Genomic DNA, 23,202 nt, shown 5'->3' on the forward strand with positions numbered 1-23,202 from the left:
TATTCAAGTAGCAACAAGCACTTTTGTTACCACCCGGCCCGCCGTTACGGGTAAGGCGAAGCGCCATCTATTTTTGTGACTACTACCTTCGATTTGTACTACATTACAGATCATAATATAGCAGCCGATGCAACGGAGCCACGCCGGTTTGGTTACTAAATAGTGTTTAGTTTTAAGTTTATAAAATACAAATGTATGTTAGTCTGTAAGGTATTTGTAATATGGGCCTTGTTGCCTGAATTAAATTTCTAAATAAATAAATAAATAATATTTCTGTCTATATAATATAGGTAGTATAGTATACCAACCGGGAGCGCGACACCAGGTGTTGGAATGCTTGTCGGTCAGCACGCTGTGCCCGGTGATGCCCCAGCGGCTGTGGTCTCATACAAGTTGGTCAGCACGCCGACTATATCTATAAACTATGGTATAATATACTAACCGGGCGCGCGACACCAGGTGTTGGAATGCTTGTCGGTCAGCACGCTGTGCCCGGTGATGCCCCAGCGGCTGTGGTCTCATACAAGTTGGTCAGCACGCCGACTATATCTATAAACTATGGTATAATATACTAACCGGGCGCGCGACACCAGGTGTTGGAATGCTTGTCGGTCAGCACGCTGTGCCCGGTGATGCTCCAGCGGCTGTGGTCTCATACAAGTTGGTCAGCACGCCGACTATATCTATAAACTATGGTATAATATACTAACCGGGCGCGCGACACCAGGTGTTGGAATGCTTGTCGGTCAGCACGCTGTGCCCGGTGATGCCCCAGCGGCTGGTCTCATACAAGTTGGTCAGCACGCCGACTATATCTATAAACTATGGTATAATATACTAACCGGGCGTGCGACACCAGGTGTTGGAATGCTTGTCGGTCAGCACGCTGTGCCCGGTGATGCCACAGCGGCTGGTCTCATACAAGTTGGTCAGCACGCCGACTATATCTATAAACTATGGTATAATATACTAACCGGGCGCGCGACACCAGGTGTTGGAATGCTTGTCGGTCAGCACGCTGTGCCCGGTGATGCCCCAGCGGCTGGTCTCATACAAGTTGGTCAGCACGCCGACTATCTCGCCGCCCGAACTGTCGTTGAACGAGTATCCGCATTCGGAGTAGTACTTCATATCCAAGTACTGGATTACGCCTTCGTCGTTTATGCCTATCTGTAAGATTCGCAAGATTTATACTCTGTATCTTTAGGTATTTCAATAAAAGTAAACAAAATCTACCCTCAAATGGCACCTTAAGCCAGTTGAGGGTAGGTGAAAACATTACACGATCAAATAATGTAGGTTAAAGTCAGGTTCAAGACTCACCCAAGACAGTAATTTTTCCACTTTTAAATTTATTGTAAATGTAATAACTACCCGAAAATTTAAAAATTGTTTGTTTACTTTTATTTATATACCTAAAGATTCTACAGACTATAGGAAAGTCATGACAAATAAAAAAACTCTTTATAACAAAACTTTATAAAATAATCGGTTGCTTTATTTTGTCTTCATTATGCTATAAATGCTAAAAGGTTATCCATAGTTTTTAGGGTTCCGTACCCAAAAGGTAAAGCGGGGCCCTATTACTAAGACTTCGCTGTCCGTCCGTCCGTCCGTCCGTCTGTCTGTCACCAGGCTGTATCTCACGAACCATGATAGCTAGACAGTTGAAATTTTCACAGATGATGTATTTCTGTTGCCGCTATAACAACAAATACTAAAAACAGAATAAAATAAAGATTTAAATGGGGCTCCCATACAACAAATTTATTTTTTATTTTATTTTATTTATTTATTATAATTAATTTTTATTTGAGATTTAAATAATGCTAGAATTATATGGTTTTTCCGCAAGGTAAATGCATTTAATACACCGACCTAGTAGGTCGCACCTATCGTCAAAATCGAAACTATCTGGGGTCTATTTTAAAGTTTATTTATGTTATTTCTGTGTCTAATTTGTTGTCTGTTAGGTGACGATACATATATCCATATTTATAGTTTAATTATCCACCTTTTCCTTATTTTTATTACAATAAAAAATGAAAAATTAATATCGATTTACTTAGACGACTACCGATTCATAACGGTGGTGTCCGGCCAACCCTAAATAAAAAAAAAGACGTAGAACGTAAACGTTCGCAGTGCAATTGTCTTCCTTTGTGATTTCGACGTGCAAGACATTTTACGTTGTATTGCTGTTGTGAGTGACATGTGTCAAATAACGCATTTTAAAATGCACGCAGTATAAACTAACCTCATAATCAGCCTTACAAGGCTGTCTCTTCCCCACAATCTGCATGTTATCGGTGAGCGGGACGACGAGAGTCGCCGTCCTGCTCAGCGCGCGAGCTACGACCGCGCACGCGCATGCGAACATCGCCGAGCGAGACGCTTTGCCGCCGTAAGCTCCGCCCACCCGGGGCACCTGCACTTCCACCCTGTATAAAAAGTGTAACATTATAGGCATAGGCCCCATGCATGAACTATAGGGGGCAGCATAGGAGCCGTCAGATATTTGGCGCGAGGCGTAAATGTGTCGTTTATGCTTCCGATGTAGCCCACAATATGGCAGAACTTAATTTGCACAAGGACACGTACTGACGAGAACGGTAGATGGTAGCACTTGTTTTGGCAATGTACATGTGCCCATATGTTTCCGATTCAAGCCACAAGATGGCAGATCCTCCAATGCGCACGGTCCGTATAAAACACAATTATCATCCCCGCCAGTTATCATCTTCTTCCCGCCGTGTACGGATATTTAAGAGTACTAACTGGTTTTCCTGCATGTTAAGCGCCTGGCTGACAGCAACTTGTACCAAATCCATCCATTGCGTGGAAGATCGCACTACTAAGCCGTTTTCGGTATTAGTAACGGTGCAACACTGCGTCTCCATAGTGTAGTGGTACTGGGACGGGACGGAAAAGGTGCCTTTGATCACTTGGGTGGTATCCACTCCTTTGTTGGTTGGTTTGACTGATATGTCTTCTCTGACCTGGAAAGAAATTATTGCAGTGGTAGTATGTATGTATCTCATTAAATCATTAGTAAAAATTAATTGTATGATATGTAGGATTCTTACCAATGCGACATGCGCTGATGGCCCAGCGGTAAGAGCGTGCGACTTTCAATCCGGAGGTTGCGGGTTCAAATCCAGGCTCGCACCAATGAGTTTTACGGAACTTATGTACGAAATATCATTTGATATTTACCAGTCGCTTTCCGGTGAAGGAAAACATCGTGAGGAAACCGGACTAATCCCAATAAGGTCTAGTTTCCCCTCTGGGTTCTAAGGTCAGACGGTAGTCGCTTTCGTAAAAACTAGTGCCTACGCCAATTCTCGGGATTAGTTGCCAAGCGGACCCCAGGCTCCCATGAGCCGTGGCAAAATGCCGGGACAACGCGAGGAAGATGATGATGATGTAGGATTCTTGCCAATACCCGTAATGGACCCGGGTATGTCCTTTAACTACGTCCAAGACCACCGGTGGACGGGCAGCAGCGTCCCTCAAATTCGGTGTACTCGACTGCGATCGCCAACCCGCCTGCCAAGCGTGGCGATTATGGCATTCACCCCCCCATCATGATGAGCACAATAAAACCACGGCCCCGAGGTTCCGGCGACCCCCGGTGCTCTGGCTATGGTAGCGGTCAGGGCATTAGCGGGGTCAGGGGTGCTAAGAATCTCCGGCAAAGATCCGGCTACCCGCCCCGACGACGACTGGCCCTGGTAACACACAACATACGCACTATGAGGACTGATGAAAAGATCTGCGAGCTGGAAGAGGAACTGAGCAGGTTACACTGGGACATTGTAGGGTTATGCGAAGTCCGTAGAGAGGGGGAGGACACGACAACCCTGAAGTCTGGTAACTTGCTCTACCACTGGGAGGGCGACCAACAGTCCCAAGGTGGTGTCGGGTTTCTCGTTCACAAGTCCCTCGTAAACAACATAATAACCATCGACAGTGTGTCGAGCAGGGTGGTATACCTAATACTCAGAATATCCAAAAGATATTCGCTGAAGGTCATTCAGGTATACGCACCGACCTCGTCACACTCCGATGATGAAGTAGAAGCTATGTATGAGGACGTAAGTAGGGCCATACATACTTCTAAAACCTACTTTACTGTTGTTATGGGGGACTTCAACGCAAAGTTGGGCAAGAGAAGCGGGGATGAGTTGAGAGTGGGGCAATTTGGGTATGGGCAACGGAACCCTAGGGGTCAGAGGCTGGCCGACTTTCTGGAGAGAGAGGAACTCTTCATGATGAACTCTTTCTTCCAGAAGCCGCCTCACAGGAAATGGACCTGGATGAGTCCTGACGGTTCCACGAGAAACGAGATAGACTTCATCATGACCGACAAGAAACGGATTCCGAATCGTAAGAGGCACACTGAATATCAATATTAAACTTGAAAGGTCCAGCCTGATGAAGTCTACGCTCCGACCTACTCGAGCCCATGTTCAAAACCCCGAAAGCTTTCAACTCGAGCTCTCTAACCGCTTTGCTTGCCTAGAGAACTTGGCTTCAGTGGACGAAATCAACGACGGGCTAGTGGAAACTGTCCACACAGTAGGGTCTAAGTTTTTTAGACCCCGCCGTAAAGATAGACCTCAGAAATTGGTCGAGCAAACCTTAAACCTCATGGCTGAACGACGCTCGCTACAGTTGCAGTCTCCCGATGACGCGGAGTCATATAGGCAGCTCAATAGACGTATATCTAAGTCCTTGCGACATGATCTGCGTCTCTTTAATACTAACCGTATTAAAGAGACTATTGAGCGAAACCAAGGCTCCAAAGTGTTCGCAAAGGACAAGTCTATTGGGCAAAGCCAGCTGACAAAGCTGAAATGGGAAGATGGCAGCATAGCGTCGAGCAAAGCGGAGGTTTTAGGTGAGATCGAGAGGTTCTATGGACAGTTATACACTTCGATCGCAAAGCCCGTTGACAGCTTGGTAGGAGATCCAAGAGCCAAGCTGTCCCGACATTATACCGAAGATATCCCGGACATCAGTCTGCACGAGATTAGGATGGCCCTGAAGCAGCTTAAGAACAACAAGGCGCCGGGCAAAGACGGAATCAGTTCAGAGCTTCTGAGAGCGGGTGGAACACCGGTACTTAAAGTCCTCCAGAAGCTCTTTAATTCCGTCTTGTCTGAGGGCATAACGCCTGAAACATGGAATAGAGGCGAGGTGGTGCTGTTCTTCAAAAAAGGTGATAACAACCTATTGAAGAACTACAGACCCATCACGCTTCTGAGCCATGTCTATAAGCTGTTTTCAAGGGTCATCACGAACCGTCTCGAACACAGACTTGATGACTTCCAGCCTCCCGAACAAGCCGGTTTCCGAAAAGGCTATAGTACCATAGACCACATCCATACGCTGCGGCAAGTTATACAGAAGACCGAAGAGTATAACTTGCCATTATGCTTAGCGTTTGTGGACTATGAGAAAGCCTTCGATTCGGTGGAAACATGGGCGGTGCTTGAGTCTCTTCAGCGATGCCATATTGACTATCGGTACATCGAAGTGTTGAAGTGTTTGTATAGTAACGCCACCATGTCGGTCCGAGTACAGGAGCAGAGCACGAGGGCAATTCCATTGCGAAGAGGCGTAAGGCAGGGAGACGTTATCTCTCCGAAACTGTTTACTGCCGTAATGGAAGACGCCTTCTAGCTCCTGGAATGGGAAGGACTTGGCATCAACATCAACGGCGAATACATCACTCACCTTCGGTTTGCCGACGATATCGTAGTCATGGCAAAGTCGATGGAGGAACTCAGCATGATGCTCGATGACCTCAACCGAGTTTCACAACGGGTGGGCTTGAAAATGAACATGGACAAGACGAAACTTATGTCAAATGCCAATGTTGTGCCCATCCCAGTCTCTGTTGGGAACTCGGTACTCGAAGTTGTTGACTCGTTCATCTGCCTAGGACAAGTAGTCCAATTAGGTAGGTCCAACTTCGAGAAAGAGGTCAACCGCCGAATCCAACTCGGTTGGGTAGCATTCGGGAAACTACGTAATGTCTTTTCGTCCGACATACCTCAGTGCCTCAAGACGAAAGTCTTTAATCAATGTGTGTTACCAGTGATGACTTACGGCTCCGAAACGTGGTCTTTCACTATCGGCCTCATCTCAAAACTCAAAGTCGCTCAACGAGCTATGGAGAAGGCTATGCTCGGAGTTTCTCTACGTGATCGAATCAGAAATGAGGAGATCCGTAGACGAACTAAAGTCACCGACATAGCCCACCGGATTAGCAAGCTGAAGTGGCAATGGGCAGGCCACATTGCACGCAGAGAAGATGGCCGATGGGGTCGAAAAGTGCTCGAGTGGAGACCACGGACTAGCAAGCGCAGCGTAGGACGTCCACCCACAAGATGGACAGACGATCTTGTTAAGGTCGCCGGAAGACGCTGGATGCGGGTCGCTTCCAACCGGCACGTATGGAGGTCCAAGGGGGAGGCCTATGTTCAGCAGTGGACGTCTTATGGCTGAGATGATGATGATGATGACCCGTAATGGAACTTAAGAGCTGTCTATTGTTCTTACCCGTCTATCCTTATCTTGAGCCTTCAAAGCGTCTTCAATGCTAAGCACCGGGCTCTTTTCATTTTTGTACTGAACCCTCACTAAATCCGCAGCTCTCAAGGCCAGCTTATGGCTGACCGCCGCTATGAGTCCTATAGGCTGCCCGTAGTAGGACACTTTAGAACTCGCCAGGATTTCTTCATCCGATTCTTGCCAAGGAACGTCGGATGGCGTGAAGGAATTCTTCCCGGGGATGTCTTTTGCGGTGAAGAATGTTATGACGCCTGAAAGTTTCTGGAACGATTGCGTTTTGAAGATAAATTATTGTCTAAAGGGCTTCTAAAAGCTTCAAGGAATTCTATCACATTTATTATTTATGTACAGTCAGCTGCAGAGTTAGTTCGCCCCCCTGCAAACAAGTTTCTATGCAGGGGGGGAAGTTATTTCAGCAACTGACTCAACTGACTACTTACCAGGGCTTCGGTAGCGTCGATTTTATCAATCTCTCCCACGCAGATAGTGGAGAGGACGAAAGCAACATGCACTTCTCTTGGGGATGTGTTCACGTCACATGTGTATTTCGCTTCCCCCGAACACTGTGAAACGTAAGCAACAGTTAACTACGTCTCGTTACGCTCACCATACAAAATGTTTGCTAGGAAAAATTTAATATTGTCTAAAACTTTTTTTTTTTAAAGATAAGTACCTATGAAGATACTAGTCGCGGTAAAGGTTTACCACCGCTGGTGTATCAAGGGTTCACTGATCCTGGTACTATTGAGAAGAGAGACAGATATAGTGTGTGAGTGAAACCTGTGCGAGGGCCTCCAGCTTGGGTACGGGCTGGTTGAGTGGCCAGAGCGACTTGTCCGTATCAAAGGTCTGTGTTCCGCGCGATACTGGAAGTGGTAAAGGTTTACCACCGCTGGTGTATCGAGGGTTCACTGATCTTGTTGCTATTGAGAGAGATCGGTATACTGTGTGAGTGAGACCTGTGCGAGAGCCTCCAGCTTGGGCACGGGGTGGTTGAGTGGCCAGAGCGACTTGTCCGTATCAAATGTCTGTGTTCCCCGTAATACCGGTCATGGTAAAGTTTACCACCGCTGGTGTATCGGGAGTTCACTGATCCTGGTATTATTGAGAAGAGAGACAAATATACTGTGTGAGTGAAACCTGTGCGAGGGCCTCCAGCTTGGGCACGGGCTGGTTGAGTGGCCAGAGCGATTTATCCGTATCAAAGGTCTGAGTTCCGCGAGATACTGGACGTGGTAAAGGTTTGCCGCCGCTGGCGTATCGAGGGTTCACTGATGATTCTGGTGTTATTGAGAGGAGGGCCTAGAACAAAAATGTAACTCATAATAAAACACAATATTTTTTTATTTAGCTATAGTGCTGTACGGCGAGCAATTATTATCTGTGTACTTATATCGTCATGTCATATGCCGTCGGTGTCGAAGACTATTGTTGTATGTTTAGTGGTATAAAGAATGCTTTCAATACAGATATCAACATTTGGGCGCCATTTTGTGTTCCCCATTCCTGTTTAACACTTGTGTTAAATATCAGTGACGATTAATAACTTCGGCAAATAAATATACATATTTGAATCACTGAAAATTTGTCTACATTCTTTTTCTTTGCTTTCTTCAACTCACCTTATAGAACAGTCCCAAGGCGATACACTTCCTACATTCCGCCGACGGTTCAGGAGGATCTTCTACCGGCACCAACTCCTCAACCAACATCGGCACTCCCTTCTTCAAAGCATCTTCTAAATTGACCCCAATAAGTGCCTTTTCTGTCTTACTAGCCCCTATGAAGTCGGGAGCTATGTTGCCAAAGACTAAGTTGCATTTGGTGATGGCGTTAAAGGCTCTAACCTAACTCAAAGTAAATATACCGACCTTATAGAACAGTCCCAAGGCGATACTCTTCCTGCATTCCGCCGACGGTTCAGGAGGATCTTCCACCGGCACCAACCAACATCGGCACTCCCTTCTTCAAAGCATCTTCTAAATTTACCCCAATAAGTGCCTTCTCAGTTTTACTAGCCCTTATGAAGTCGGGAGCTATGTTGCCAAAGACCGTTGCATTTGGTGATGGCGTTAAAGGCTCTAACCTAACTTAAAGTAAATATACCAACCTTATAGAACAGTCCCAAGGCGATACTCTTCCTACATTCCGCCGACGGTTCAGGAGGATCTTCTACCGGCACCAACTCCTCAACCAACATCGGCACTCCCTTCTTCAAAGCATCTTCTAAATTGACCCCAATAAGTGCCTTCTCAGTCTTACTAGCCCTTATGAAGTCGGGAGCTATGTTGCCAAAGACTAAGTTGCATTTGGTGATGGCGTTGGAGGTTAGTTTGAATAGGAAGCCGGCGTTTACGATGGCGTGGGCGTTTTGGGCGCGAGGCATTATCTGTAAGGGGATGATAATTCCATTGATGGAAATAGAGAAGGATATATAAAATTTAGACTCCTGGTAATCCAGGGATTAATGAATGTGTCATCTAGGTCGTTTGCGACACCAATATCTTGCGTCTCTGCGCCGTAAAAGTACTGAATGAACCACATTATTTGTCCGATGATTTTGTTACTACAATTTTATATTTATTCAGAATAATATACATATAGGTCATCATATATAATCAATTAATTACCTTGTAAGTTCTAATGTGGCTGGTCTCTGAAAGCGGCGGCAGTTTCACATTCAAAATGATCTTGTCGTTCAGGTCCAAGTTAAGGAAATCTTGCATTTTCAAAATGGTTTTTTCTAACTTGCTGTTAACTGCAAAAAAATTATAAATATGTTTCTGAAACTCATAGTAAGTTAGTAATTATAGGAGCTAGGGTTTCGGCCGAGATTTACTTATCTGAAGTTTCGCATCAAGATCAGTGAGACGATTGTCTTCAAAGTTCTTTGTTATAAGAAGAATAAAGAATTAAACCTTGATAAGAAGGCATACCTATAGTGACGCTAGACTCCACGGTTTCGAGAAGCAGGAACACATCTGAAGGGAACGCGTGATGCGCCGCCTTCAATGCCAAGTTGCCACCAATAGTACCAATCTGGAAATTATCCGTCAATTACTTAAAACCAAAAGAAGAAGAACCCTAAAGAATTAAAAAACAACAATTAACGGCCTCCTAGCTTAGTTGGTAGTGATGCCTACGAAGCAGGAGGGCGCGGGTTGGATTCCTGGTAAGGGCATTCATTTGTGTGTTTAACACAGAGTTCCTGAGTTAAGGATGTTTTCTATGTAGGTATATCTTTTCTATGTATAAGTATTTAATATATCTATACTATTAAATATAAATATCATATTTATGCTGACGATCTGCAGATGTATTTGCCTGTCAAGCCTATTGATACTCCTAGTGTAGTCGATAAAATCAATGACGATCTGGAACGGATAATTCAGTGGCCCAGCCGAAATAGTCTGGTTTTAAACCCTCTCAAGTCAAAATTCATAATATTAGGCTCTGATAAGCAAAGACGTGAGATTATCAATTGTAACCCTGTTATTAAAATCATCACGGACAGTATTGATCAGGTCACAGAAGCCAAAAACCTAGGCATTCTTATGGACGGGAAACTAAAGTTCCATAACCATGTGATAGATATTTCGAGAATCTGTTTTTATCGACTTAAAATACTATACCAAGTTCGTAAATATTTGTCAACTCATGTTAGAATTGCTCTTTGTGAATCTCTAGTCTTATCAAAACTGAATTATGCAGATACGGTTATAGGAAGATGCCTTCTATACAAAACAAAAAAGCTCATACAGCGAGTGCAGAACGCATGTGCTCGATTTTGTTTCGTTATACCGCCCAGGACTCACATAACACCATACCTTAATAACAGCGGGCTGATGAACATGGAGTCACGTCGTTCTTTGCATTTCGCATGTATGCTATTTGGCATTATTAAGTCATTGACACCCCAATATTTATCTAAAAGATTGCAATTTTCTCAGCGGCATGTTAGAGAAGCTACTCGTCTTATCTGCCCACGGCACAATACAACTGCGTTTCGTGGTAGTTTTAGATATTCTGCCACGAAATGCTGGAACAACATACCGCCGCCCATAAGAAACTCTCACTCTATTTTATCTTTCACAGAAAAAACCCAAAAAGTATATTTTGAATTTGCAGAAATCTGCTCAAAGTTAGATCACGCGTAAGTGCCAAGTTTATTTTTTTCAGTAAATAGTTTAATGCAATACTAGATCAATTGTAAGTCTTACAAATAATAATATGTTATTAAATAAGCCGTACATCATATTATACTTAATAGGTCAAATTGAAGTAATATTTATTTGTGATTTTTGTTCTGATCTCAATTTAGTTTAACCAATATTAGTTAAGTTTACGTGCTGACGCGATCGCTTGGACAGGTCTCCACGGAAGACCAGCGTCAAGATACCTGAAAGGTAACTTGTCATCAAGCTGAGGGGAGACCTATTCAGTGACGTTTATGTTTTTACTTATAAAAGTGTTGTATTAATTTTAAGCAATACTGTAATTAATTTGAATAAATTTATTTTCTTTCTTCTTTCTTTCTTTCTATACTAATTGTAAGTCGATTTGTCTGAAATTGTTCCGTATTTATTTATTTTAAATTAGTGAGATCAGTGAGAATGAAGTGTGAGAGCGATAGAGTGGGTACTGTATGTACCTGATAAGTACAGAAACCTAGATTTTCCCATCCCGAGTATAGCACCAGGATCATAATGAATTTGGAGGACATGTTTAGAGATATACCTATTGATAAGTACTTACATTTCTAACAGGCACATGGGCTACAAGATCCAGATGATCATAGAAGTACTTCAGATACCGGAAGTCGCTCTCATTGGACCGAAGTGTGCAGGCGGCCATGAATTCCGTCAGCGCCATGCCGGCGCCTAGTACTAGGTTCATGTCTTTGTAGGACTCCTTTAGAGCTGTGATAGAGGATATGTCGATGAGGACGCGGGCGTCTGCCGTTATTGGATACACACCTGTAGATACAGAAAATCAAAATTGTAGGGCGATTTCAAAAAGGCGCGTGCGTTATTAATATAGTAAAATAGAACTAATTGAGCAATTCTCAAAAAGTTTGTACATTTCGATCACATCTTAGATTTCTATAAAAATTGGTATGCTGGTAAAGTACGTGAAGCTGAACAACTTCCACCATATTTCCCAAAACATCCCAGAAAGTTATTATAAAACAGATTTCCTTACACATTTGGTAACAAAAAAGAAGATTTTGGGAAATGTGGTGGAAGTTGTTCAGCTTCGTATACTCTACCAGCATACCAGTTTTTATAAAAATCTAAGATGTGATCGAAAAGTACAAACTTTTTGAGAATTGCTAATTGATGGCTCTATGATAGATCAGGCGTCTTGAAATCAAAGTTATTGATTCGAAGACCACACGAAGCCACATTCGGGAGCCCAAAAACTTGACTGCTCTGGCTACCGCTACGCGCCAGTTTTTCAGCTCTCTTGCTTCTTTTCCACGGGGCCGGGTTGGAAACTCGCGAACCGTTTTTTTTTTTATTTGATGTTTGAAGACGCGTGATATAAATCATTGATACATATTACCATATTAGTGTGCTAAAGTCAACAAACAGCGGTTTCAGAGGAAGTAAGAAGATAATCAAGTGAACTAACCTAACCACTAACAGGTAATAAATAATTTACAAACATTAGAAAACAAGTGCATATTTATCGTTTATTGCAATTTATTTGCATGTGGCACTAAGCTAGTGGGGCAAACATCACAAAAGTAGGTAAATAGGAAAATGTGAATAGCTGTTTTATGAAAAACCGTATTTGTTATCAATGTGGTTTTCCATGTTACATATTTACTTACCTTTTCCTGTGTTTCCGGCTATGAGACGGTAACTATCAGTCCCTTCTCTACTAAGCACCTAAAAATATACAGACAGTTATTTAAAGTCCGCCAACATGAATAGGGAATTCTAAATTACGTTCAAGAATTAAAGAAGACAGCATAATTTTTCAAACCATCACTAAATTATTAGAAGTATTAGAACAAATTAAATTATTTTCAAAAATATTTTAATTTGTTTTTATTTCAAGTAGACCTTGAAATAAAAACAAACTGGAGGCCTTGGTCACTTTTTCTTAGTATATGACATTTATTTCAGTTCATCACTAAATTGTTTAATGAACGGGTAATGGTTTGTACCAGTTTATTAAAATAGGTATAGGTATATTTTTGTACTACAAACCTTAAACATATCCTTGATATTATAGGCCTTGTACCACCGATTCACTTTCATCTCCACTTGTAACAATACTTCGGGTTTGCTTTCTATTAAGCACCAATCTTCTTCACTGGCGCATTTCTTCTCACACTTGTTTAGGCATTTTATTTGATCTAGGTCTTCCATGTCCTGTTAAAAGAAATCAACTTACTTGACCTCGTAAGACCCACCATATAAAGTTTCCCAATTTTTTATTTGAACCTTATTCTATGTAAATTGGAACTAATTTCGTTTGTTTTAACCTTTTCGACGCCGTGTCAAACAGAAAAGCTGTCACTCAGACGCCACGTCACCGAAGTGTCAAAACTGAAATTGAACTTTATGCATATGCACGTAGGTCTATGTTGCTCTGTGGTATATGACCGATTAATCCGTTTTTGGCGTTGGACCTGCGGTGCAAATATATCGGTCATTGGCGTCCAAAAGGTTAAACAGCAATGAAACAAAAGAAATGCTACTTTATTTGGTTTATGAAAGGTTCAAATTAGATTGCAACGAATAATATGTACATTCTAATGTACTTTTAGTCTCACGAGGATAAATAGGATTTAAATAGAACGATAGATTAAAATTAAAGACGATTAATTTATTGTTCCCGAGATCGCCACTGCATTAAGGACCAAAAAATCATAAAAAATATATAATACTTCAATGCCTCGTGGATACAGTAAGTGGCGCCCTCTGCACGAGCTTCTTAATTTTGATCGCCACAGTACTGTTGACAAATGCCAACCATTGACCAAGATGTAGACTCATGGAGATGTCATACTCTGACTATTTTAACTTTGCACAAACTTGGCAGTAAGTAAGAACACATACAACATATCCCTATTAATTAATTTATTAAGCTCCATACTTCTCGTAGCACCATGGCATGAAAACTAAGCGTGGCCCTGGCCCGACTATACATTTGTTTGTACAATCAGCAGTAATAGTAGTTTTGTTAACTGTACATGACGTCCGATACGTCCGATATTATTTCAACAGTAAAACTTTTGCGTTTTGTCTACATTTTATACGTATTTTTAATTAAAACAAAAAAACAGTATGCAACACCCACCTGTACTTTCTTCTTCAGCCTTTCATCAGCGTCAGTGGCGAAGCTCTTGAAGGCGTCAAGAATAGGCCGGTAGCCTGTGCAACGACACATGTTGCCTCCAAAAGAGGTCTCAACTTGTTGCATGGTTAGTCGCTTATGCGAGCTCTCGTAGAGGCTAAAACAGATTTACATGGATTTAAACTAAGGGGCTATTCATAAATTACGTCATTTCAAGTTAGGGGGGGGGGGGGGGGGGTCTGGACATCGGATGACGGTAGCATGAAGTAGGAGGAAATGGGGTAATTTGAAGCATGATTTTCGGATGATTATAGGGGGGGGGGGGGTCAAAAATCGTCAAAAATCGATGACGTAATTTATGGACAGCCCCTAACACGATTTTCACTTTTATAACTAACACGGGACTTAAATAGCAAGAAGATGTTGATACAATTCCTCGCCAGTCTGCCTGTGACCACGAACGTACCGTCACGTTCGAAACGTCAGGCCATAAATGAACGTAAGTTTTACGTGATTATGTCCCGTGTTAGTTATAAAAGTAAAACAGAGATTTTTAGAAGAATTTTTGCAAGCATAAGTCGCACTCTGAATCGTAAGCCTCAGCAAAGGGGACATCCTTTCTTTTCATTTCAAGCGGCGCTAGAAGCAATGCGAAGTCAAGGATCGGGAAATGACAGGATAGATCAATGTCTTCCAATTTTTAGGGTTCCGTACCTCAAAAGGAAAAAACGGAACCCTTATAGGATCACTCGTGCGTCTGTCTGTCCGTCTGTCACAGCCTATTTGCTCCAAAACTACTGGACCAATTAAGTTGACATTTGGTACACATATATATGGTCTGTGACCCAAAGACGGACACGTAATGACAACAAAAGAATTTTGAACATAGGGGGCACTTTTAGAGGGGAAATGAGAAAATTAAAAAACAAAGTTTTGCAAACCATATCGTGTTATATATTAAACGAAAGGGCTTATTTTGAGGATCTCAAATATATTTTTTTTTATAATTTTATATTAAATAGTTTAGAAGTTATTTAAGAAAATAGGCAAAAAATGACCATCCCCCCCCCCCCCCCCCCCTTTAACTCCGATACTACTCGGTATAAAATTTTGAAAACGCTTATGGCCGAAGGCCCGAAGCGCAGAGGCTATTAAAAACGCGCGGCCGAAGGCCGAGTTGCGGGAGGTTACTGCTCAAACACAGAACAAAATTAGTACCTACTTCAAGCGTCTGAAACTCATCATCATTAACTTGAGAGATATTCTCTTGTCGGTGGGGCATGTTCCAGCTTTTTGACTTTTTGATACGACAAGACCCCTACTTTTTCTTTCACTTGCTCTAAAAAGCTGCGTCTAGGTTTTCCTCTACCCCGCTTGTATCCTATCCGCCCCTCCAGGATAGTTTTAAAGAAGTGGTCGTGTCGTATTAAGTGTCCAATCATCTGAAACTACAGGCCTAAATTTTGGAAAAAACACGAAATATAGTTCTTTACCTGTTGATTACTGGAAAATCTATAAAAAGTCTGCAGTCAAGCGTGAGTCGGACTTAAGATTAAAAATAGCGGGTAGGCTGTATCAGGGCCACGACCGCACTTGTTTAGATGAAACGTGGTGTGGATAGCTAGTGCGAAGGTCGAAGGCCAAGCTCTGCGTGGGGCCAAAAGGCCTGAAGCATCCGAGAGAGGTGCGCCTTCACGCTAGGTCGAAGGATGAGCTGTAGGAGGTTAGTGCTCAAACATAGAACAAATAATTGGTTTAAGTAGCTAAATGAGAAGACCGAACTGCCGTGTCAGACGTATATCTGTTATCTTGAAATAACAGAGAAACGCTCAACCAACGCAAAAAGAATATAGGCACTATGCTTAACATAACACAATTTTGAACAAAATTTTGGTTAAAATTAAACAAATTTACAATAGTTATTGCGTAACTAACTATCCTCTGACAGCTCAGTTAAAAAACAAGGAAATATCTGGCCGTGCCCCTAGCCAGCCGTGTGTTGTAAGTAAGTTGAATGTAAGAACTTGGCTTTGCTCGCTCGTTCGAAAATGAGTGCAGTACGGAACCCTTGGGACGCGAGTTCGACTCGCACTTAACCGGTTGTTATTTTTAAATAGGTTGTTATATCCGGTTATTTGTGAGGATCAAAAATACACGCGCTAGCCAAAAAATAAGTGCATTCCCGTGAAAAAAAAAAATTGCCTGTTTCATACATTTTCGCGATTTCGGGGTTGGTCCCATACTAAAAGTTGCTCAGTATAATCCCAAAACCTCCCTGGCAACGGGAATGCACTTATTTTTTGGCCATCCTGTATAAGTATATACGATACGACCAATTAATTGCGATAAAGAAATGTGTGTCAACGTGTTAACATCGGTACTCGACGCTCTAAAAGATTTTGGCTAAGTACATAAGTAATATATAGGTGTGACGTCACGTCTACTCGTATCGCAAACGCTAAGCAGAGGGCCTACCGTAAAACACGTTCGACGTGTTACCTCTCTGTCTCACTTGTATATTCGTACGTAAATGTGACAAGGAGGGAACACGTCGAACGTGGTTCGCGGTATGCCCTCAGAACACGAAATCAACTCCAGTCCATCCAGCAAGCGTCTATTACCTGTACATATTCATGACCCATCCGGGCGTGCAGTACCCGCACTGCGTGCCGTTGAACGCTGCGAGCCGTTTCTGGATGGGATGGTAGCCATCTTTCCGGTTCCCTGCCCACTCCACTGTGGTGATGTCCCAGTCGTGGCAGGATACTTCCAGACCATCCAGCAAGCGTCTATTACCTGTACATATTCAGAACCCATCCCGGCGTGCAGTATCTGCACTGCGTGCCGTTGAACGCTGCGAGCCGTTTCTGGATGGGATGGTAGCCATCTTTCCGGTTCCCTGCCCCCTCCACTGTGGTGATGTCCCAGTCGAGGCAGGATACTTCCAGTCCATCCAGCAAGCGTCTATTACCTGTACATATTCATGACCCATCCGGGCGTGCAGTACCCGCACTGCGTGCCGTTGAACGCTGCGAGCCGTTTCTGGATGGGATGGTAGCCATCTTTCCGGTTCCCTGCCCCCTCCACTGTGGTGATGTCCCAGTCGTGGCAGGATACTTCCAGTCCATCCAGCAAGCGTCTATTACCTGTACATATTCATGACCCATCCGGGCGTGCAGTACCCGCACTGCGTGCCGTTGAACGCTGCGAGCCGTTTCTGGATGGGATGGTAGCCATCTTTCCGGTTCCCCGCCCCCTCCACTGTGGTGATGTCCCAGTCGAAGCAGGATACTTCCAGTCCATCCAGCAAGCTATTACCTGTACATATTCATGACCCATCCCGGCGTGCAGTACCCGCACTGCGTGCCGTTGAACGCTGCGAGCCGTTTCTGGATGGGATGGTAGCCATCTTTCCGGTTCCCTGCCCCCTCCACTGTGGTGATGTCCCAGTCGTGGCAGGATAACACGTGGACCAGGCACTAGGGAATATCAAATATTTAAAGTTATTTTACTCTATTTATTCAAGAATTGGGCTGGACATGTCTGCCGGATGCATGATGACATGATGGCATAATGACAGATGGGCCCAAATAGCCACGAGGATTGGAAAGGGAGAGGGGAGGCCTTTGCCCAGCAGTGGGACACAAACATATAGGCTAATAAAAAAATCAAGAATAATAAAATGAGTACTCAGGCCAGAGCAAGGTCGCGAGGGGAGGGGTACGCGCCGGCCCCTAGATGCAGCTGTGGCAATTTGTATGGCAGGTTTTGAACTTTATTGCTAAGTCAATAAGGGTCGTAATTTTATTATTATTATATAGCCTTTTATATCCACATATTTTTACATTTTCATTGCAAATTACTTAAAGATTACCTATTCTTTTAATTTTTTTGTGGTCCCTGTTTGGGAAAAGGCCGTAAAGGGTCGTAATAGATGATTTTATTTTATGCACTAGAGCATAAAAAACAACTTTATGCCGTTTACACGAGACTTTTATTTATTTATTTATCACATTTGGTGATGTTATGGAGTTATTCCTACCTTTTACCACCAACTTGTTATTAATGGCACAGAATAAATAATAGTACTAGGTACAGAAGACTCACTCTAACAAAACGCGTCTGTTACGATCAGGATAGATATGGTCGGTAGGTGGCGACAGCGCCACGCGCGGCTTTTGGCTAGCCACCAAAATTGGTGTGGAACGGATGTACTTGTAGCTACCTGTTGCAAAGCGACGAAATCGCGGAGTGAGCCACGCCTGTCATTAGTAACAAGCTGGGATTTTTTTCGGTTAGCTAAGTTCGATAATGCGTACGAATTTCAAACCAAAGGCGATTGGTTGAGCTTTTCTTTGGGCTTGTAATTGACCGAGCTTGAAATTACTAAAGTCACTTAACTCTTTCCATTGCCTATTCTAATTTACCTAAGTACTGCAAGAGGTAAATGTAAATACATAGTTCAAAACTAGAACAATAGAATAAACATACTTATATACCTACAAATCTACGCTTAGAATAACAACCTCAACTCAAGGTTGAAGTATTTATTTATGATTATTATATTATTATTTGGCACTGACGTAACAGACATTACCTGCAATAAATGGTTGCTTAGTACAATCTGAATCAAGGTCTAAAATATGAATGCTGATAAAGGGACCAAAAATATCTACACACTACATACCTTAATATTAGCAGTTTATTAGACAATAATGTTGTGTACACATCATTTTGGACCTTTGTCCATGATATTAGACCTAGACCCCTTTTGGAATTGAATTTTTGATCGTCTGGCCTAGTCTGTAGTAACAGCAATGCTGCCTATGAAGCCAATGGTCCTGGGTTTGAGTTCCAGTAAGGGCATTTTATTTGTGTGATGAGCACAGATATTGGCATGGTAGTTTTTTATGTATTTATTGTTTGAGTACCCACAATAAAAGCCTTCATGAGCTTACAGTGGGGCTTAGTCAATTTCTAAAAAGATTTTACCTACTTTACTATTTATTTATATTTATGTCTTTATTTATAATTAAGTATAAACTAAATAAATTAAAACTAATAAAATAAATAAATAAAACTTAGGTACCCACCTATCTTAGGTCCCCCAGAAGTGTTTATTTATAGTTACTATTTATAATAAGATATACAGAGAATAGGCCTGTTGCAAGTAGCAAAGAATCACGGAAATAATGGTTTCAAAGAAACATATATGTTAATATGATTCTAAAAAATGGCCCAATCTCAGTATAAACTGAAGGATTATTAATATATTCAATAAAATAAAACTGCAAAATTCTCCAATCGGCCATTATTACTGAAACGCCAATCAGAAGCGTTCCAAACAGTGACGTCATCAATCTATAACATATTTCTTAGAGCAACATAGACAACCTCATTGACCGAAATCCATACGTTCTCACCAAAGAGTTCGAAGGTGCAAAAAAAAATGTTATTTCGCCACTAAACATTTATTACGTCCAAAAAATATTATTACACGATATAAAGGAGATATCTATTTGTTATTATCTAAATAAAATGCTAAATAATACGATATTTCACAAACAAACTTTTTTAATTGTTTGGCTGAATGGAACTATCATTGCCATGTTGGCTGTCGTAACTAGAAAAAATGAAAAATTAAAAAGTAAAACCGGCGCTCGGTGATTTTCACTCAAAATTTACTTGTATCTAAATAATTCATCTTAAATTGCAACCGTGTGAGAGTTTTTGTCTAAAATGAGTTATTGTGATAAATTTTTGTAATGTATTTATCATCCCTAATCGTAATATATGGTGCTGAAATAACAATATCATTCGGATTTAAGGGAAATTCGTAACTGTAAGTATGTAAACAATGTCTACCGCCCTACCACCAACTAAATAGTGACGTCACAAATGTCGTGCGAGGCGTTTTCGCGCGAGTTTTAAACTAGCTATAATAAAATGCAATTATTTATGTTAAATCTTATGAGTATAGCTGAAATATTGTGTTTTTCGGAACCAATACAAGTGTACCGACAATAATAAAAGGGATTTCAAAATTTGTCATCAGGCCTATTATAATCTACAACTAATTCTCACAAAGCTTTTATTTTGCAAATATTTAAATAAAATCAAAATTCAAAATATACCGAGTTAACAGCGAACACATGTTTCTCCCCAGTGGTGGGGTGTGTTTGCGAGACGGACACAACACAGGCTCCGCAGCCACCCTCATGGCACATGGCCTTCGTGCCATGTAGGTTCAGGTAGTTCCGGATGTAATCATTCAGTGATGTGTCTTGTGTCACTTCTGCACCCGCTGAAATTAAATTATTATTTTTTAGTTTAAATAGCTATAGGTACCTAGTTATTATATTTCTTTACAATATACAAGATAATTATTTAAAATACAATATATGTATTTGTATAATTTTTTTTTTGTTTCAAATAACAAAAAAATATTATTATGTGTTTTTCAGCACAACTTGAGGAACTATAATCTAAAAACTTTGCAAGCACCGCTAACTCCATCTCTATTATTTAAATATATATATATTTAATACTTACATACAGCTATTTTGTCTCCGTTTATTGTAAAAAATATTTTGTCCATTCTATCAACATCAAACAAGAATTTAACGACGTATGTGTCTAATAAGTCAATTATCTTGATGTTTCGCGCAAGTGAGATACATCTAAGAAACTACGCATCTATGATACCAAGAACACAAGTACTCGTAATAAATAAATAATTTATGGTACATAAACAATTAACTATTGACTATTCATTAAACAAGTACCTAAACAACCATAACCATATTGCAGAACTGGTTACTCGAGATAAAAATGAAGCAAAAAGACACGGAAAAACACCTTTCACTTTTGGTGAACAAAATAAAACTATTGAATGAACAATGTCACGGTTTTTAGTACCTATGTTTAAGCTGTAGTTGAAATGTTGAACTGATAAATGTACTATTTAAAATAAATATATGTTAACTTCGTGAAAACTTAAAAATCAAATTAATAGGTACCCAATTTGAAAAGAAAATAACTTTTAAGTTATAACTTTGAATAAACTTTCGCGCTTGCCAAAATTTACTCCAGTTGAGAAATGTCAATGTCATCAACAAAGGAATAAAGATAAATTATATAATTGAGTTACTTTAACCATACTTTAACGTACAGTAATATGGTAACTATTACAAGGTACATTACGTTTCAAAGTCAAGATGCACTGTTACACACAAACTGCGCTCCCATTGACGTGATTGACGTCAAAATATCTAATGATCTATTTGCGTTTCGTTCCACGAAATATTATATTCCAACGTAAAATATAATATATAATATATTATATTATAGAATATATAGCCGGTAAAACAAGTTTGTCAGTAGAAAAAGGCGCGAAAATAAATATTCATGTGACGATAACCCTTCGCGCCTACATTTTTTAAATATTGTTGCTTTTTTTACTGGCAAAGTGGCTGTGCCAGAGTATACTTTGGCACAGCAAACGTAGCCAGAGAGAATCATACTGTCTTTGTCTTACGCTAGTAATAGCACTCAAAAGAAAGGGATGTGTATAGTATAGTTTTCCTGGTTCTTACTGACTGTTAGTAAGTTTACCAGACTATAGTTTATGCATTTCGCGCCTTTTATCAAAATCTGAACAGAAATGGCTTCAGTAGAGAAAGGCGGAAAATTAAAAAAAAAGTAGGCGCGAAGTGTTCAGTTGACCTCCCACAGAAAATTTAAATTTCGCGCCGTTTCTACTGACAAAGTTGTTTGACAGACAACTTTGTCAGTAGAAAAAGTAGAAAAAGGTATATATATTTTATAGATGGTCAAGCAGATCTTGTCAATAGAATACGAAACAATGTTATAGTATTGACCAAAGTAGAGATAGCATATTCCTATACTCAGTAAGTACAGAAGATGTAATCAGAGCAATAAAGGCGTTAAACAACACAAAAGCCACGGGGTACGATGGGATATCTACTAAAGTCCTAAAATTATGTGCTATCTCATTATCAGTACCTCTTAGTCACATAATAAATCTATCTTTTTTGCAAGGAGTTTTTCCTGAACGGTTAAAATTATCAATAGTTAAACCACTTTACAAAAAGGGGCCAAAAACAGATTTAAATAATTACCGTCCTGTCACCCTGATTTATCTCAAAGATTTTGGAGAAAATTATGTTCGACAGGGTATCAAATTTTATAACTAAACACCAAATCTTAAATGATTATCAGTTCGGTTTTAGGAAAAATAGTTCAACAAGCTTAGCATGTTTCCACTTAATAAAACTGTAATGGAAAGTTTAGACAGTAAAACTCCTATTGTAGCTGTATTACTGGACATGAGTAAGGCATTTGATTTTGTGAAACACGACTTATTATTAAGTAAGCTGTATAGATATGGCGTAAGAGGCCCTGCATTAGATTGGGTAGATAGTTACCTCAAAGACAGGAAACAGTGTGTGGAAACTACAAATTTTATTGGCAGAGATAAAGTTACCTATAGATCCAGCTACAGAACTAACTTATATGGGGTTCCACAGGGCAGTATATTAGGCCCACTGCTGTTCCTGCTGTATATAAATGACCTCCCGAAGGCTATGGAGCATAGTTGTTTACTCTTTGCAGACGATACCACACTACTTGTAAAGTCTGACGATGTCAAATCATTTGAGAAAACCATTAATAAAGCAATAATAGATATAGTAAATTGGCTTGACAGTAATAATTTAAATATTAATCTTAGTAAGACAAAAATTGTACAATTCCAAACATATAAAAGTAAGCATATTTCGATGAACATTAGCTACCAGGACTCCCATATAGAGGAAGTAAAGTCAACCGCATTTTTGGGATTGACCATAGATTGCTTTTGCAACTGGAAAGCTCATATTGACAGTTTACGAATTAAGATCGTTTTGTATATGTCTTGCATCGTATTCGTAATGTAGTGTCAGAATCTACAGCTATGACAGCCTATCATGGATATGTTGCGTCGCAATTAAGATATTGCATCATTATGTGGGGAAATTCGGTGGACTCAGATATAATTTTTAAGGCCCAAAAGAAATGCATTAGGGCAGCATGTGGAGCAGACTTCAGAGAGCCCTGTAGACCACTGTTTAAAAGCAAAAAAATATTGACATTACCCGCTCTTTACATACACGAAATTTGTATTTTTGTTAGGAAAAACCCGTCTTGCTTTAGAACGATCACTATGACATCAAAACGAGGTGCTTATAGGAATAAACTTTTCATGCCGACAACAAATCTTTCTCTACCTAAGAAGAATGTATATGGAAT

At 40.9% G+C, this 23,202-nt stretch overlaps 1 protein-coding gene across 1 annotated transcript in view; it reads right to left on the reverse strand.

Annotated features, from left to right (window-relative positions):
• LOC134796791 (uncharacterized) overlaps nt 1–20,779 on the reverse strand; it is a 30,356-nt gene extending 9,577 nt beyond the window's left edge. Inside the window, exons 1-16 of the mRNA XM_063769012.1 lie at nt 20,446–20,779; nt 20,028–20,197; nt 17,212–17,372; nt 13,897–14,050; nt 12,801–12,965; nt 12,419–12,476; nt 11,338–11,558; nt 9,519–9,621; nt 9,213–9,340; nt 8,693–8,971; nt 7,723–7,884; nt 7,023–7,145; nt 6,571–6,843; nt 2,779–2,999; nt 2,258–2,441; nt 975–1,170 (exon numbers count right to left, since the gene is read on the reverse strand). Coding sequence (XP_063625082.1) covers nt 975–1,170; nt 2,258–2,441; nt 2,779–2,999; nt 6,571–6,843; nt 7,023–7,145; nt 7,723–7,884; nt 8,693–8,971; nt 9,213–9,340; nt 9,519–9,621; nt 11,338–11,558; nt 12,419–12,476; nt 12,801–12,965; nt 13,897–14,050; nt 17,212–17,372; nt 20,028–20,197; nt 20,446–20,491 — 2,644 coding nt within the window. The 5' untranslated portion in view covers nt 20,492–20,779. The remainder of the gene's footprint in view (nt 1–974; nt 1,171–2,257; nt 2,442–2,778; nt 3,000–6,570; nt 6,844–7,022; nt 7,146–7,722; nt 7,885–8,692; nt 8,972–9,212; nt 9,341–9,518; nt 9,622–11,337; nt 11,559–12,418; nt 12,477–12,800; nt 12,966–13,896; nt 14,051–17,211; nt 17,373–20,027; nt 20,198–20,445) is intronic.
• Between the last annotated feature and the right edge of the window lie 2,423 nt (nt 20,780–23,202).

Source organism: Cydia splendana, chromosome 14 (assembly GCF_910591565.1).
Source record: "Cydia splendana chromosome 14, ilCydSple1.2, whole genome shotgun sequence".
NCBI classification, from domain to species: Eukaryota; Metazoa; Arthropoda; class Insecta; order Lepidoptera; family Tortricidae; genus Cydia; species Cydia splendana.